Source organism: Myxine glutinosa, chromosome 3, assembly GCF_964187855.1.
Source record: "Myxine glutinosa chromosome 3, kmMyxGlut1.1, whole genome shotgun sequence".
Lineage (NCBI taxonomy): Eukaryota > Metazoa > Chordata > Myxini > Myxiniformes > Myxinidae > Myxine > Myxine glutinosa.
The window spans coordinates 19,948,448-19,965,302 of NC_136263.1; the positions used below are offsets into that span (position 1 = coordinate 19,948,448).

General features: G+C 48.1%; 2 protein-coding genes across 6 annotated transcripts in view; one reads left to right on the forward strand and one right to left on the reverse strand.

Annotated features, from left to right (window-relative positions):
- The window catches only part of DDRGK1 (DDRGK domain containing 1), a 642,973-nt gene that overhangs the window by 91,082 nt on the left and 535,036 nt on the right, over nucleotides 1-16,855 (forward strand). The window lies entirely within an intron of this gene.
- Nucleotides 1-16,855, reverse strand: part of POLL (DNA polymerase lambda) — an 82,424-nt gene that overhangs the window by 27,741 nt on the left and 37,828 nt on the right. For 4 of the 5 annotated variants that reach the window (XM_078773749.1, XM_068111275.2, XM_078773750.1 and 1 more), the window contains 3 exons: nucleotides 2,972-3,102; nucleotides 2,122-2,416; nucleotides 1,107-1,275 (listed from right to left, as the gene is read on the reverse strand). In XM_078773749.1, coding sequence (XP_078629875.1) covers nucleotides 1,107-1,275; nucleotides 2,122-2,416; nucleotides 2,972-3,077 — 570 coding nt within the window. In that variant the 5' untranslated portion in view covers nucleotides 3,078-3,102. Of the gene's footprint in view, nucleotides 1-1,106; nucleotides 1,320-2,121; nucleotides 2,417-2,971; nucleotides 3,103-16,855 lie in introns of those variants that run through there. The other variant, XM_078773752.1, reaches the window with a different exon arrangement.

Genomic DNA, 16,855 nt, shown 5'->3' on the forward strand with positions numbered 1-16,855 from the left:
CCTCTTCAAATTTCAAGTCAATTGGATGAAAATTGAGGATTTTAGAAATTTGGTCTATGTTGACCTTTTGGCCTATGTTGACCTCAAAAATATTGGGTGGTTGAATTTAGTGACCAGATATGCAAGTCCTCTTCAAATTTCAAGTCAATCGGATGAAAATTGAGGATTTTAGAAATTCAGCAAAGTTGGTGACATTTGGCCTATGTTGACCTTTTGACCTATTGACCCCAAAAACAATAGGCTTCTTACTTTTGACCAACTCTACCATTTGGTGAAGTTTCGTGAAGATCGGTTGAAAATTGTGACCTGTAGGCCGGTGACAAACAAACAGATGAAAAAAAACAAACAGATGAAAAATCGGTCAGAGACCGAGGACTTGCCGGAATGTACTTTTTTATCGGCCACTTAGGACAAATATGGCGGCCGAACCACGTGCCGATGACGTCATCATTAACATATTTTATTCCCCATGGAGAGTTCTTTACAATGAGCCATGTCTCAATTTTTTCTGTTCAGCACTTTCGGAGATATAGAGGTGCAAAGTTTTTCCAAGATGGCGGCCGAACCACGTGACCGATGACGTCATCATTTGGGCACAGTATATTAGAGGGCAAGGCAAATACGTGTGCAAAGTTTGGCGATTCTATGTGCAACGGTGTAGACGTAGTGCTGCAAACAGAAAAACAGACAAACGAACAGATCAACATACTTGCCGGAATCTTTTCCGGCAAGTAACAAACAGACAGACAGACAGACAGACAGACAGACAGAACCACAAGCACAACCGACCAATATACTTGAAAAATCTTCGATTTTGCAAGTAACAAGAAACCGGAGTGAAAACTGAGTACTCCCTTTCAGCACACGTCATTGCTGGGCCCCCTACGATCCCTGGCAATGACATAGAATAAGAAAGGAGCGGTGTACAACAGATGGAGACCCCCCCACCCCCCACCCATCAAATCGTACTCTGGTTATTATAACCACAGAAATATTCTATGGCATAATCGATCGATAGCATAATCGATCATAATGGTGGCATAATAATAATGGTGGCATAATCGATCATAATGGTGGCATCATCGATCGATGACTAAGGTACTCACCAAAGTATAATTCTGATGACAGAGAGGATCAGATATAGTCGAAACAGAACTTTCCGCTTCCTCGATTCCTGCTCCACCAACTCTTCGTGCCTCTTCCTCACCCAGTTCCATAACGTCATTGGCCAACGGTTTGGTTTTCTTTGTTTGCGTAGATGTCGATCCTTTGGGGCTGGTGAGGTCAGTGAAGAAAATCTCAGGCTATAAAGAGGAAGCCTGGGAATGAGGAATGCCAGGACATCATAAAGAGGAGACGTACAAAGTCGACCTTCAGCAATTACCAAAAAGGCCTACACAGGACTCGGGTTAACTCCAGTAATCAAGAAATGTCCTCAACTAGAATGGCATTCAGTAGAGAGCATACCTCCACCTGGTTGGCCATATCATTCAATGGTGAAGGTTCACTTTAAAAAATTATACTAGCTGGATCCGGATCCGGATCTTCACCAAAATTGAATCGATTCTTCCTTGTCACACACCCAAACTCTCCATCAAGTTTCGTCCAAATCCATTCATAACCTTTTGAGATATCCTGCTATGTATAATTTTGGACCTATCTCCCAATGGTAAAGAATCACTTTAAGAATTAAATAATTCTCATATCCGAATCCATATTCAATTCTTCATCAAAATCGAATCGATTCTTCCTCGTCACACACCCAACCGGTCCACCAAGTTTCATCCAAATCCGTCCATAACTTTTTGAGATGTCCTGCTATGTATCGTTTTTGGCCCTATCTCCCAATGATGAAGAATCACTTAAAAAATTCTAGTAGCCGGATCCGAATCTGGATCTTCACCAAAAGCTAATCATTTCGTCCATGGCACATACGCTACGTCTCTGACAAATTTCGTCTGAATCCGTCCACACCTTTTTGAGATACTTTGTTCACGGTCAGACAAACAGACAGGTAATAACAACTCGATGACTGCACATCAGAATAAAAATGCTGAATACCGATATTTTGGGAAGACAATTATCAGAGACAAACGTATGGAAGCAGGGTGAGCAAATCACCTTTGTGTGATGGAAACAAGGTAGGGTCCAGTGTCAATCCTTTGCCCCAGGGAGATGCATTCACTTAGCCAGGCCACATACACAATTTGTGCTTTGTTTGAGTGTTCCGCCATCAAGCCATCCAGCCGCCCTCGCGTCATGCCTTCGCTCACCAGAATGTGCGTGAGGCCCAGCTCTCGAGAACTTGCCGCAAGGTGTGCACCGTGTCTCAAGAGCTGCCGAGCAATCAGGTCACGCCTCGCGGTGCCCAGTCCCGTAGGTACCGGGTACGCGTGCACACCCGACAGGGACGTGTCTGAGGGAAGGAAAAGCCAGACGTGATTTGCAGATTGCCGACACAAACTGTGAGCTCCAATTTTACATTCAAAGGCTGAGAGACACCAGGATGGTAGTTTATAGCTGGACATATTCAAACCCAGGCTAGACGACTCAGAAGCGAGTGTGCGTACCTCTAGCACCGTCCTACCAGCCCACAGGTGGTCCAAAAGTATCATTAAAAAAAAAAAAATTGTATACAAGGTCGAGGCTCGTGTAAGAGCTAACATTGATCACAAAAAAGACAAACTGACACATAAAACATATGATAAAGGGAGCGGGAGACGAGATGGAGAGCAGGGACACCGGGAGATCTGTGGGAGGGCTTGGGGGGGAGGAGGCATGGGAAGAGGGGGTGGGGGTGGGAGAGGTCAAAAAAACACATGGACACTGCTAGGACTTGCGAATTACTATGCAAACCACAATTACTATGTGGGTAAGGCTGGAAACTAACTCCCATCCCCTAACCCGATAAAGGTAAAAATACTAAACTTTAAAATGTTTTTTTTGTACCAAGTGTGATTCGTTGACATACCCTGCACTGAAACCTCTCTGCGGAGCCGTTTGCACATCTCCATGTCACCATCAGAAGATGGCCGCTTCAGCGTTGAAAAGGTCTTCACGAAACCACGAACTGCCATGATCCTCCTTCAAAACCAGATCCGTCTGCCAGGTGAAGCAAAGATAGGTGAGAAAAACACGAGGTGAAGGTTTATTTGATGATTTTACATCCAAACCTTCGCACAGTACGAGTATAGGATAACCACGAGCAGATGCTGTACGCAGTGGGGAGTAGCAAAACCAAGCCGTGCCAAATGGAGTCAAAGGAATCAAGTCCATAAATGGCGGAGATTAAATGAGTTAATGTGCTATAGAAAAGGCCGCACCAGTTATGGGGCATCTAAATACTGCGGAAACAGCTGGGTTGTTGGGAGGGTGTTATTATTATTTATTTTTTTGTATACAAGATCGAGGCTCGTGTAAGAGCTAACATTAGACAAAAAAAAAAAAAAAACGTACACATAAGACAAAATAAAGGGAGTGGGAGACAAGATGGGGGAGAGAGGAGGAAGCACACAAGCATAACATTTGAGTGCAGGGACATCGGGAGATCTGTGGGAGGGAGAGGGCTTGGGGGAAGGAGGCGTGGGAAGGGGGTGGGGGGGGGGGGGTGGAAGAGGTATAAAACACATGGACACTGCTAGGACTTCCAGAAAAGAAGTCGGAATTTCAAAAAGGTGGATCTGGGATGAAATTAGCGGGGGTAGAAAAGATCAAGGTTTTGGATGGGGGAAGATAAGAGATGGTGGTGAACAGCTGTTTTAAAGACCTGGAGGGAGGAGTGGGATTGAAGAGAGTGAGGGAGTTTGTTCCAGAGGCGGGAGAAAAGAGGAATGAAGGAGTGAAGGTGAGCAGAGAGCCTAGATTTTGGCAGTTTAACCATAAGAGGGTTGCAGGCAGATCTTGTGCGACCTGCAGGAATATTTGGGGGACAGAGCCCAGAGAGAGCTGGGGGAGCAAGGCCGGAGAGGAGTCGGTAGAAGACGGAAAGACCACCAACCTGCCTGCGGTGATTAAGTGAAAGGCCCTCGGAGACAGTGTCATCGCGGGAGATTCCAATGATTCTGAACGCTTTGGTTTCAACAGTGTGAAGACGAGCTAGGTGTGAGGCAGGAGCACCAGCCCAGAGGGGAGAGCAGTACTCCATTGAGCTGCGGATGAAAGCCTTGTATGTGGTGAGGAGCTCAGGTGTGCCAAGGAAGGACTTCGCACGACGGAGGATGCCCAGTCGGCGATTGGCTTTGGAGGCCAGCTTGGAAATGTGGTTTTCCCAGGAAAGATCATGGCAGATAGTGAGACCCAAAAGCTTGAGTGACAGAACTTCTTGGAGAGGATTATTCAGAAAGTAGATGGGAGGGTTGTCCAGTCGGTCTTTTCGGAGAGACATCGTAAGAGTGTGAGATTTGTCAGGATTGAAAGACATGTTCCACTTGTTTGCCCTGTCTGTGATTTTGTCCAGGTCTGCAGAGAGTGAGGAGGCTGCAGACTGCCGATCTGAGGGATGAGGAATGAAGCGGCAGAGAGTGGAGTCATCAGCAAAGAGATAGAGAGGATTTTCAAGAGTCAGAGAGATCATTGATGAAGACCAGAAAAAGCACAGGGCCCAGAACACTGCCTTGGGGAACTCCAGCCTGAACAGGAAGAGGAGATGAGAGAAACCCATTCATGGCCACACGTTGACTACGACTAGAGAGGAAGTCCACCAGCCATGCGTGGAGATTTCCATGGATACCAAAGGAGGAGAGTTTGGTGAGCAGAGCGGGGTGCCAGACCGTATCGAAGGCACGTGATATGTCGAGGGAGACAGCTCTAATTTCCTGTTTGGCATTGAGGACCTCCATCCATTGTTGAATTGTGATCCAGGAAATGGACTGTTAAGATCTCCTTTTGTTGCTCTCTAACACACAGTATGTTAAATAAAGTTACCATCCCACTTTGTACCGTCTATCCAAACATAACAAGTGCACTACGACGCCTGATATTACAATTCCACATGCAAACTGAACCATGCATGGGACGCCAATTGCAACAAATCATCCTGGTGCTGCTCATGGCTCGCTTGTTAAGTGTACACCTCTAGCGAACCTGTAATGAGGTAATACCATACTGATCGTCGAGGTATGTACCTCGGAAACCATTTCTTAGCGAGCTAACAGGGCTGCTCGGACGAGCAGCTGGCAGAGATAAAACAGCGTTGAGTAGATCCTCATAAGCATAACATATTGTGGCAACGCTGGGCCATAGCGGCGATTTATGTAGCAATTTATGGGATTTGGCTCCAGCCCGCGGCATCAACATCTGCGGCATTTACAGAACGGGTTTTTAAGATTTTCGTATTGAACACAGGAGAGAACGCTCTGAGGGTCTGGAAGCAAAAGTGTGGTGCTGCTGCAGCTGCATGGTTAGCCCTTGATAGACCCGGTCCATGCGGCCTTTTTCATTGTGGAACGACCAGGACTGTACAAGGAATATACAAAATCAAGGGCAGTAAATGGTTTTGGTCCATAAAGCCTTATATATATATATTTATATATATATTGTTGCGGTTTTGAGAACCCTCCACCTTGTAAATATTTGTAATAATCCCTTATAAATAATCCCCTGTAAATATCCCCATTTTCTAATGTTAAACGAGAGCACCCTAGTTAGTCCACAGCAACACGTAGGACACCTTAGAAACCTCTCTAGTTATTTCATTAGTCTATGTTTCAGTTAAGGATCTGTTTCCAATAGTTGAATCTGCGTTGTATTAATTAAATAAGAGTAGGCCCCAAAGTTCCTTTCCACAGCGGTGCGAGTGGTGTTCTATCCCGCAAGCCGCCATAAGTCACGCGGCAGAGTTGGAGAAGAAGGGGGAGGAGTTACCCAAGCGCCAGGAATGAGACGTGGCCCCATCAACGCACCATCAAGGGGCGGACCGGTGAGCGCTCGCGACCAATCAGGGCCGAGGCGAGCTCACCGGTGGGCGTATCCTAAAACCAGGCGGCTTAATACGCGATCGGCCAATATAAGCGGCCGCGTGGGACTACTTCGACAGTTGGTTGGGAGTTGGAAGTCGGACCGAAGGAGAGTGACAGGGTCGAGCCACCAGAGGCAAGTCGAAGAGAGAGAGAGAGGGTCGGTCCGCTACCGCGACAATATTGGCCGCGCTGCTTTACGGGTTTCACCTCGAACCCAACGCGTGGAGTGGAGCGTGACCCTGGAGCCGGACCTCAACGCTGAACCACCTGCCCGAACCTCGACGCATACCAGCTACCTGGACCCTTCGCCTCCTACCATACCTGCCATCCCATCCTTTCATGTAAGTGTGTTTGTTCTGTCCTGGGCATGTTAATTAAGAGTGTCTAAGCTTACCCTATGTCCTTTTATTTCCTCTTCTTGTATATTCTTGCCTTTCGTTTCCTCTTTTAGTGTAATTAATAAACCATATTTGTTCTTTCTTTACCCCTTGGTTTCTTCTCATCCGATCGCTTTCGTCCTGTCCCCAATTGAATATACGTGGCACGATTTGGCCAACGCTCGGAATCGGGTGTAGTCTTTTTGTTAACGGCCGAGTCGCAGCTCGCTTCGCTCGGCGCATCTATTAACGCTGCGGCTCGGGTGGAAATTATCTCCTCGCTTACGGCCGGTCTTAGTACGCAGGTATTTGGGACTTCATTGACTAATGACCCTGGCTACTACCGACCGGAAGTGACGTCATAGTTTCCAGGACCGGGAGGACGGCCAGTGTAAAAGACAAGGGGATTAACCACCCCTTGGTAAGGCGAGCGCCGACCCCGGATCCGCAACAATATATATATATACAGTATATATATATTGTTACCGTTTTGCAATAAAAGACACCCCCTCTAGTTAATTACACGACAACATGTAGCCTGCAGTAGTCAGTTATTTCTTATTAAATGTAAAGATTAGCTCCCTTTCCGTTGTGTAGTAATTAAAGCAGATATGCGTTGAGTTAGGCAGGATTTCAAACCTCCGTGTGGTTGAACGAAGACGTTGGTTCGTGGGCGGGGAAGTACAGTCCAGGTGATCAACCGCGACAGTGGTAGGCGGGGAATGAAACCTTCCAAAAGGAGGCGGGGAATGAAATCTTCCAAAACGGAGACGTGGCTAACTGAACGACCGCACATGACCAACAAGCGACCAATGATAGGTCGTGGAACTTTCCCGAAGGAGGTGAGAGGGAATGACCGCACATGACCAACCTCGGCCAATTGGGAGGCTGTGGAACCTTCTATAAGGACATTCCCCCAATAAAGGCCCGTGCCCATCGCCCTTCGAGTTCTCTCTCTCCTCGTTCATCCTTCAAGCTGGCTGTCCTACATGCTGGTTCGTGTCTGTGCTGCACTTCTCCTTCGTTCCCCGTGCTGGGCTGGGTCGTCATCCATACTGAATCGTTCTCCGAGCTGGATCATCCTCCGTGCCGATCTTCCTTCAAGCTGCACGTCCGGATCGATCCCTGCGCCACGTGCGGGAACTGCCGGACCCAAGTCATCGTCGGCCCGTCCACCGGTACGAGTCTACCCCAACCTGTGATTCATTCCCTGTGCGTGTGAGTGTGCCAGGAGCCTATGTTGGGATTAGGATAGGTAAGAATTGTTAAGTCTGCTTCTCGTCCTTCTTTTTGTGATATTGTGAATAAAATACGTGTACATTTTGTTTCCTTTCGACCTACTCGTGTACGTCCTTTTATCCATTGGCCCAGCATCGTTCGAACCGAATTTGACTGCTCGATTAGGTCCGTAAATCACGCAGTATAAAACCGCGATTCACACCGTGCGACCGCTCGGCACACTTGATTGGAATAAGGTGTGGAATCGCACGAGGGTTCAATTCCCGGTCTTCCCGACCAAGTGGTCTCGAAGGTATTTGGATAGTGATTGATAACCCTTCACCTGTGGTTGGGAGATTGACAATTGAAGTTGCTACGCGACCCGCCGACCGCGAGTTTCGTCGCGGCCGACGGCCCATGGACCTGGTCCGGTGTTTGTGGGGAAACGGGGTCTTAACCCCACCCTTAGTACGTCGACAGAACCGAGATCCGCAACAATATATATATACACGAGCAAAAGTACCCGGCCTTGCTGGGTACAATGAGTCGCTTCCTGACGGAAATATGAAGAGAGGGGGGAGGAGAGGAAGGAGGAACAGGGGGGGAGGAGAGGATGGAGGGGAAGGAGAAGGGAGGGGGAGGAGAGAGAGAGAAGGGGTAGTTTGGAAGGGAGGGGACGGTTAGTACATTGTACAAAAATGTTAGTCAATAAAAAAATGGGTAAGTAAAAACAAAAAGGGAGCTCTGTCTACTGTAATGCCATGGCTTGCAAAAGCAGCCTGAAGAGCGTTCACCAAGTGGTGGTTAATCATATTCAAAAAGGGTGTAAAACACACCTAAACTTCCCGGCCTTGTGACTAATTAATTAAGAGCCCTCGAGAAGCGTCTTAAGCACTCCAACGAAATGGGTTATAAGGAATGGCTAACTTGGCAAGGGATAGAAAGCTGATTGCAACTGAGGAATTTTAAAATGGCGGAGGAATTTAAAAATGGCCGAGGAATTTTAAAATGACCGAGGAATTTTAAAATGGCCGAGGAATTTTAAAAACAGATCGCAGGTACAGTGGAGTGACACCCTATCCCATGGAAGTATGAATTAAATTAAAAATTATTCGTTTTTGTAAAAAAAAAATACTAATCCCAGAATGAGATGGGCAGCCTTGCTTAAATAAATGCATATATACACTTAGTTATAAAAATCGCTAGAAATGGTAAATTTTGTCAGATTTCACTCCAGATTTGGACATTTATTTAGTCTACAGCATCCAATCCTCATTTCCGAATCCAGATTTTGATGATATGCTTCAATTTATGTAATGATCGGGTTTCCAAGGCAAGGCACATTTGAGTAGGCCAAAACAAAATGGCGGCTTAAGAACCCAGTGAGTGGCAGTGGGCTGACCAAGATGGCGGGCCGCCATATTGGTAAGCCTTTATCGGGTTTTTTCTTATGAGCACCTCGTTAATCATCTTCAAAAAAGATGTTGTAACACACCGAAACACCTAGTTTCCATAATTGCAATCTGTTGGACGTCCAGGTGTATGCATGCAAAGTTTGGGGCTGCTAGGTTTCATGGTTTTGGAGTTATGGAGGAGATAGACGGACAGACACTGCCTTTTATTATTATAGATGTAATGAAATTGTATCTAAGTTGAACCCAGGTGTTATGCTTTCTCCAACCACTGAGAGGCTTCTATAAGAACTCGGACGAACATCGCTCCAAATCATTCCTGTGAGATTTAATCTGTGTGTCAGTGTATACTCGAATGGTGCGTATATCTAGATGTTCCAGGCTTGCTTGCATTGATTGCTAATTGCTTGACACCTCCATGATTATGTAATCCTGATACAAGGCTTGATTATTTCTTACAGGTGTTGCCAGAGATCGAATCTGAATTAAACCTACCATTAGGACAATGTTGTGGATCTTGATTTCTTACGACAATTAATTCAGATTCCTCTCTTCGTCCCGAACGAGTACGAGACCCGAACAAGTACGACATGGCTCATAAGATGATCTAAGTTCCTGTCTTCGGTGCAGATCCCCAGGCGACGGACACGGCCGCCAAACTGACACATTGGCTGAAGATCTTGAATAATCAGTTCAATGCCCAGGAGGTAGTCACCGCTGAAACGAAGCTCGCTGTGCTGCAATCTAAGGTGCACCATACTGTGTATATGACCATTGAACAATGTGAGACGTACGATGCTGCTGTGGCTGAGCTGAAGCGTACCTACATTAAAAAATGAAGCGTGGTCTACTCCCGACATTTGCTTGCGTCTCGTCGACAACAGCCCACGGAGACCTTAGATCAATTTCCTCAAGACCTCCGATGACTACAGAAGGAAAGTACCCCTGTGGTACGCACCCACGAACAAGTCTGCGATGACCTTGTGCGCGATGCTTTCGTCTCAGGTCTAAGGTCGCCGGTTGTCAGACAAAGACTACTTGAAGAACCCGACTTAACCCTAGCTGAAGCACTTCAGTTATCTCACGTGTACACCGAAGCACGGGAACAATCCGACGCGTATGAACACCAATACGTCACTGCGGGGATATCTCGAAAGACCCGACCTGAGAGAGCTACCGCCGAGATCGAGGATGCCGCCTCGGCACCTCCGCCGGATTCGGGGACAACGGATACTCTCGAGGATCCCGATCCGGGCTTGACGGTGGCTGCTTCAGCAGGACCCAAGCCAGGAAGTAACGCTAAGTGCTATTTCTGCGTGAACCAGAATCATCCCAGGTCAGTTTGCCCGGTTAAGGAAGCGAAGTGTCATTTGTGTGCAAAGACGGGACATTTTGCAACGCTCGGCAAGCGAGCGAGCCCGACGATGAATGTGCTTATCTCCGAGCCCGCGGTACGAACGGCGCGCCTCGCCTGACCTTGATTGGGATCGCCCCTCTCCGTGGGCACCAAGCTGAGAGCTCGACCTTGATGAGACTCGCCGCGCCGACTAAACAAGTGTCACAATCACTTCAGTACGCGGCACGACCATCCTTGACAGGAAGTCTTCCGACACCCTGCCAACTTCCGGGATCGGCCACCCGATCGGTGAGCACTGGCTTCGAAACGTCGCGCGTGGCACAAGCGCCCTCTGGCGGTGACACGACTGGCCTACAAGCGAATTCAACGGCACGAAAGACATTAGCTGGCGTCGGATCCACACGCGAGGCTCGAGCACCTCCCCTCGACGATTCGATAACTACAGGGCCACCTGGCCTGTCTCGTGCTATTATCCCACTCATGATTGAAGGAATTTTTGCAAATGCTTTAATCGACACGGGATCCACGGATAGTTATGTGGATCTTCGGCTTGTGCAGAAACATGGATGGCCGATTCTTGGGACAAGACGCAGAATCGTTATGGCCTCTCATGGGCTATGGCTTAGCACAAAAGGGGAATGGTGACTGAAGCTTGTAATTAAGGGTCGAATGTTTCCGGATGTGCATTTAATGGTCTTACCAGCATTATGTGCAGAAGTTTTGTTAGGACATGATTTTCTCAAGCGACATGGACGCTTGGAAATGGAATTTGGTGGTACTGATACTCTTGCTGTGTGTGCTCTTGCAGGGATGGAAATTGAGCCACTGTTGCTGTTCCCCAATATGACCACGGACTGTACACCTGTCGCGGTTAAATCGCGACGCTACTCACGAGCTGACACGCAATTCATTGCGGAAGAGACGGCGCAGCTACTAAAGGAAGGTATCATAGAACCTAGTCGGTCGCCATGGCGGGCCCAAGTTCTGGTGGTACGAAGCGAATCGCATCGCAAACGCATGGTAATCGGCTATTCGCAGACGATTAATCGGTTTACCCAGTTGGACGCCTACCCACTCCCTGGAATGGACTCCCTGGTTCGACAGGTGGCACAGTATTCGGTCTATAGCACTCTCGATCTACGTAGTGCGTATCATCCGATCCCCATCTCCGCGGCAGATCACATCTATACTGCGTTTGAATCAGGTCAGAGGTTGTACCAGTTCACACGGCTACCTTTCGGGGTCACGAACGGGGTCGCGTGTTTTCAGAGGGCTATGGGCGACCTCATCGCTAAGGAGAACTTGACCGATGTCTTCGTTTATCTGGATAATCTCACGGTTTGCGGGTATGACCAGGAACATCATGATGCTAATCTGAAGCGCTTCCTCGAGGTCGCGCACAGGTATCGCTTGACTATGAATGAAGCTAAATGTCGCTACTCTGCTCGCACGATAGATCTCCAGGTGTACACCGTGACCCACGGCTCTGTCGCTCCGGATAAGGAGCGTCTGCGACCCTTGCTCGACATGGCCCCGCCCTGCGGTCGTGCTTCGTTGAAGCGTGCTCTCGGGCTGTTTGCTCATCATTCCAAGTGGGTTCAAAATTTCTCCGTGAAGCTCCGCCCACTTGTGGATTGCGATGTGTTCCCCATGAGTCTCGCTGCCAAGGCCGCTTTTCATGGCCTTAAGTCCGACATCCCTGGCGCCGCTGTGGCGATGATTGACAAAAATTAATCCTTTGTTTTGGAAAGCGATGCGTCGGATCATGCAATAGCTGCGACCCTCTCTCAAGGGGGGCGCCCTGTGGCCTTCTTTTCACGGACTCTCTCCTCCGCTGAACGGAGACATTCGTCTGTCGAAAAGGAGGCGTATGCCATCGTCGAGTCGATCAGGCATTGGCGTCCCTATTTGCTCGGACGATGTTTCCAAATTATCACGGACCAACAGAGCGTTGCTTTTATGTACGACACCCAGCATGCTCAACGCATTAAGAATGAGAAAATAACTCGCTGGCGGATCGAGCTCACCGATTTCTGCTACACAATCAAATATCGCCCTGGGCGGGATAACCTGGTTGCTGATGCTTTATCGCGGCCGGCAATGTGTGCGAGCCTCACCTCCTTTGAGGACCTGCGCGTTTTGCATGACACCTTGTGCCATCCCGGTGTGACGCGTTTCGCTCATTTTGTGCGCAGTCGTAACTTGCCCTACTCTGTTGAGGATATTCGTCAGCTCTGTCGCACTTGTTCTGTATGTGCTGAACTCAAACCGCGTTTCTACAACCCTCCTATGGGTACACTGGTCCGAGCCACTAGGCCGTGGGAGAGATTGGCGATGGATTTCAAAGGACCACTGCCGGCGTCACCGGCTTCGAGTAATTATCGTTATCTACTCACGATCGTTGACGAGTTCTCTAGATTCCCTTTTGCTTTCCCGTGCGTAGATATGACAGCCGCTATGGTTATCCGGTGCCTGCAGAACTTTTCTATGTTTGGGAATCCGGCCTATGTGCATACCGATTGAGGTGCGGTGTTCCTGTCCCAGGATGTGAGGAACTTCTTACTCCAGCATAATGTCGCTTCTAGCTATACTACTCCGTATAGGCCGCAGGCGAATGGACAGGTGGAACGCTTTAATGGCATTATATGGAGAGCCGTTACTCTGAGTCTTAAGGGCTTGGTCGCTACCCGTGGCATTGAACTCGATCAGGACCTTATTGTGTATGGCTACCAATCAAACTCCCCACGAACGGATGTTTTATCACCCGAGGAGTTCGGGTAGTACCCGACCTTTACCGGGTTGGCTTGCTGAGACGGGACCGGCTTTTCTCAAACGTGCAGTTCACATGAGTAAGTATGACCCACTAGTGAATAAGGTGCAGGTACTCCAAGCTAATCCCGAGCACGCTCGTGTGTTGTTGTCTGATGGACGCGAGTCGACAGTCTCCGTACGCCACCTGGCCCCATACGGGGAAATTGACGAACCAGTTTACGAGTCCATGGACTCTCCCGTCGATCCGCCTATGGAGTATCTGCCGGCATCCTCACCGCTAAACGCACCACATCCTGTAGGCCCTGTGGGGCCACCGCCGTCACCTGACTTAGGCCGCTACTCCGACGCAGGGGACTCCGGTCTTGGGGATGTAGTACCCGGTAGTTTCCGGACCCACGCCGGGAGGGAGATTCGCCGCCCCGACCGCTATCGTTGGACCGACTGACATGGACGGACAACTGCTGCTCACTGCTATTACTCTGCTGCTATATGCTGCTCGCTTGATTCCTGCCTTAGCGGAAGGGTAGTTTTAACGGCGGGGAGAATGTAATGAAATTGTATCTAAGTTGAACCCAGGTGTTATGCTTTCTCCAACCACTGAGAGGCTTCTATAAGAACTCGGACGAACATCGCTCCGAATCATTCCTGTGACATTTAATCTGTGTGACAGTGTATACTCGAATGGTGCGTATATCTAGATGTTCCAGGCTTGCTTGCATTGATTGCTAATTGCTTGACACCTCCATGATTATGTAATCCTGATACAAGGCTTGATTATTTCTTACAGGTGTTGCCAGAGATCGAATCTGAATTAAACCTACCATTAGGACAATGTTGTGGATCTTGATTTCTTACGACAATAGATATACAGGGTGTTTTAAAAAGATTGATACAACTTTGACTTCCTGCCATTTCTTTGTTTTTTGACTTATACCGTTTTCCTTTTCAGGGTTTGGTGATGTTATCGTGGTTTGGTGGTGTTTGTTCCCTGGGATTTTTAGCTCCGTAGCTCAACTATGCCATTGGCAGTGGAGCAGAAGACAAAAGTGGTGGCTCTGTGGTAGGAGACTAAATCATATGTAGACACCTGAAGGAGGTTCTGCTGGGAATCCGACCTCAGAACACGTGATGGATCCACAAATTGTGCCATTCAACGTATTGCAAAACATTCTGAGCACAAGGGTACAGTGCACAACCAGAGCAAGGGCAACGGTGACAGGCCAGCATCAGTAACCATCAAGTAACCAAGCTAACATCAATGCCGTGCGGGATTCTGCAGTGGACTGTCCCAAGAAATCGCACCGCCGGCGCTCCCAGGAGCTGGGCATCAAACCAATATCAATCTCGTGTATCCTCACTGAGGAACTAAAGCTTTTCCCATAGATCATCTCTATCAGGCATAAATTGAGTCAATATGACATGAGAAGGAGACTTGATATGTGCAATTGGCTCAGTGACAGGATGGAGCGGTACCGAAACTGGATCAACCTGATGTGGTTCAGTGATGAAGCCCATTTCCACTTGAATAGTGCCATTAACAACCACAACAACATTTTCTGGGGGGCAGAACCACCTGAGGAGATCACTTAGAGGTACCTGAAAGGGCCTAAGGTCACATGTTTCTGCACCTTCAATGCCAAATGGGGAATGCTAGGACCTTAATGGTTTGAGAATGACAACAGCAGGACGGTGACGATCAACGGTGAGCGCTACCGGGCCGTGCTTCAGAAGTTCCATCATGATCTAGCCCAAAATGTCACACCAAACCAGCTCAGCATGACCTGGTTTATGCAGGATGGTGCACCCCCGCATACAGCTGGTGACACCATCACTTTCCTGCAGCAGCTTTTCAGAAACCGCCTCATTGCCCTGGGTACCGCTCATGCCTGGGCACCCCATAGCTCAGACTTGATCCTCTGGACAACTGCAAAGGGCTCTGTCCATGTCAACCGACCTGCCACCCTGGATGATCTGAAGCAGGAGGTGTCAGACTACCTCCAGGCAGTGCCACATGAGACCGACAGGAAAGATGGACAGAACCTTGGAGTCAGGATCAATGCCTGACTGAACCGCGGACATGGAGAACGTCAATTACAAGGATTTTGTGTAAATGCCAATTTCAGACCTTGAGCTCTCACTAACTCCAGCAGTGGTGTGTGTGTGTGTGTGTGTGTGTGTGTGTGTGTGTGTGTGTGTGTGTGTGTGTGTGTGTGTGTGTGTGTGTGTGTGTGTGTGTGTGTGTGTGTGTGTGTGTGTGGGGTATAATTTAAATAAACATAAATGCAAATTTCGCATGTGGAAAAAGTAAGTACACCCTTGGCTCTAATAGGTGGTATTGCCCCCTTTGGCAGAAACAACCTCAAGGAGGCGTTTCTTATAACTGTCTACCAGTCTCTGACATCGACTGGGAGAAATTTTTGCCCACTCCTCCATGCAGAATTCTTTCAGCTGTGTGATGTTTGAGGGGTTTCTTGCATGCACCGCTCGTTTCAAATCCCCCCACAACATCTCGATGGGATTTAGATCCGGGCTTTGACTTGGCCATTCCAGAACCCTCCATTTCTTTCTTTTCAGCCATTCCTGGTGGATTTACTGGTATGTTTCAGGTCATTGTCATGTTGCAAGGTCCACCTTCGGTTGAGCTTCAACTTTCCGACAGATGGCCTCACATTATCCTCAAGCACCGTCTGGTACAATGAAGAATTGATAGTGGATTCTATGATGGTGAGCTGCCCCAGGCCCTGATGCAGCAAAGCTGCCCCAAACCATAATATTTCCACCACCATGCTTTACAGTTGGTATCAGGTTCTTGTGGTCAAATGCTGTCTTTGGTTTTCGCCAAACATGTCTTCTGGTACTGTGGCCAAATAGCTCTACCTTTGACTCATCTGTCCAGAGCACATTGTTCCAGAAGTGCTGGCCTTTGCCTCGGTGTTCATTGGCAAACTTTAGTCTTGCCCTGATGTTCGTTCTCGACAGCAAAGGTTTCCTCCTGGCACACCTCCCATGTAGATCAAATTTGTGCAGTCTCTTTCTCATGGTAGACTCGTGCACTTTGACATTAACAGTGGCAAGAGCTACCTGTAGGTCCTGTGCTGAAATTCTGGGGTTCTTAGAGACTTCTTTCAGCATCTTGCGGTCTGCTCTCGGGCTGAACTTGCTGGGGTGGCCTGGCCTGAACAAGTTAGCAGTTGTTTGGAATATTCTCCACTTGTAGATGATCTTCCGGACAGTCGAATGATTGATTTCAAATTGTTTGGAGATCTTTTTAAATCCCTTCCCAGACTCCTCGGCATCTATAACCTTCTTTCTGAAGGCCTCAGAGAGCTCTTTTGATCTAGGCATGGTGACGCCGCACACTTCAATAACAAAGAGCAAACCAAACTAAATGTCTGAGGTATAAATAAGACTGGTTCCTCCAAGATCCTCTCTAACGATGTTCTAATCATTTGCACCTGAGCTGGTGCACCTGATTCTAATTTTAGGTATTTGAAGTAGTGATAAATGTAGGGGTCTACTTACTTTTTCCACACGCGAAATTTGCATTTATGCTTATTTAAATTACTAGGGCATGCCCGTACTATATCTATATCTAAAATTATATCCCCCCCCTCTATTTACATGAAATGGTTTGGTCCAAAGCGAACGGCTTGCGAGTGGTGACAATCCCCCCCCTCTATTTACATGCAATGGTTTGGTCCAAAGCGAACGGCTTCCGGAGTTTGGTAAAGAAATCGCCATCGCGTGCACAAACGCGCAGGA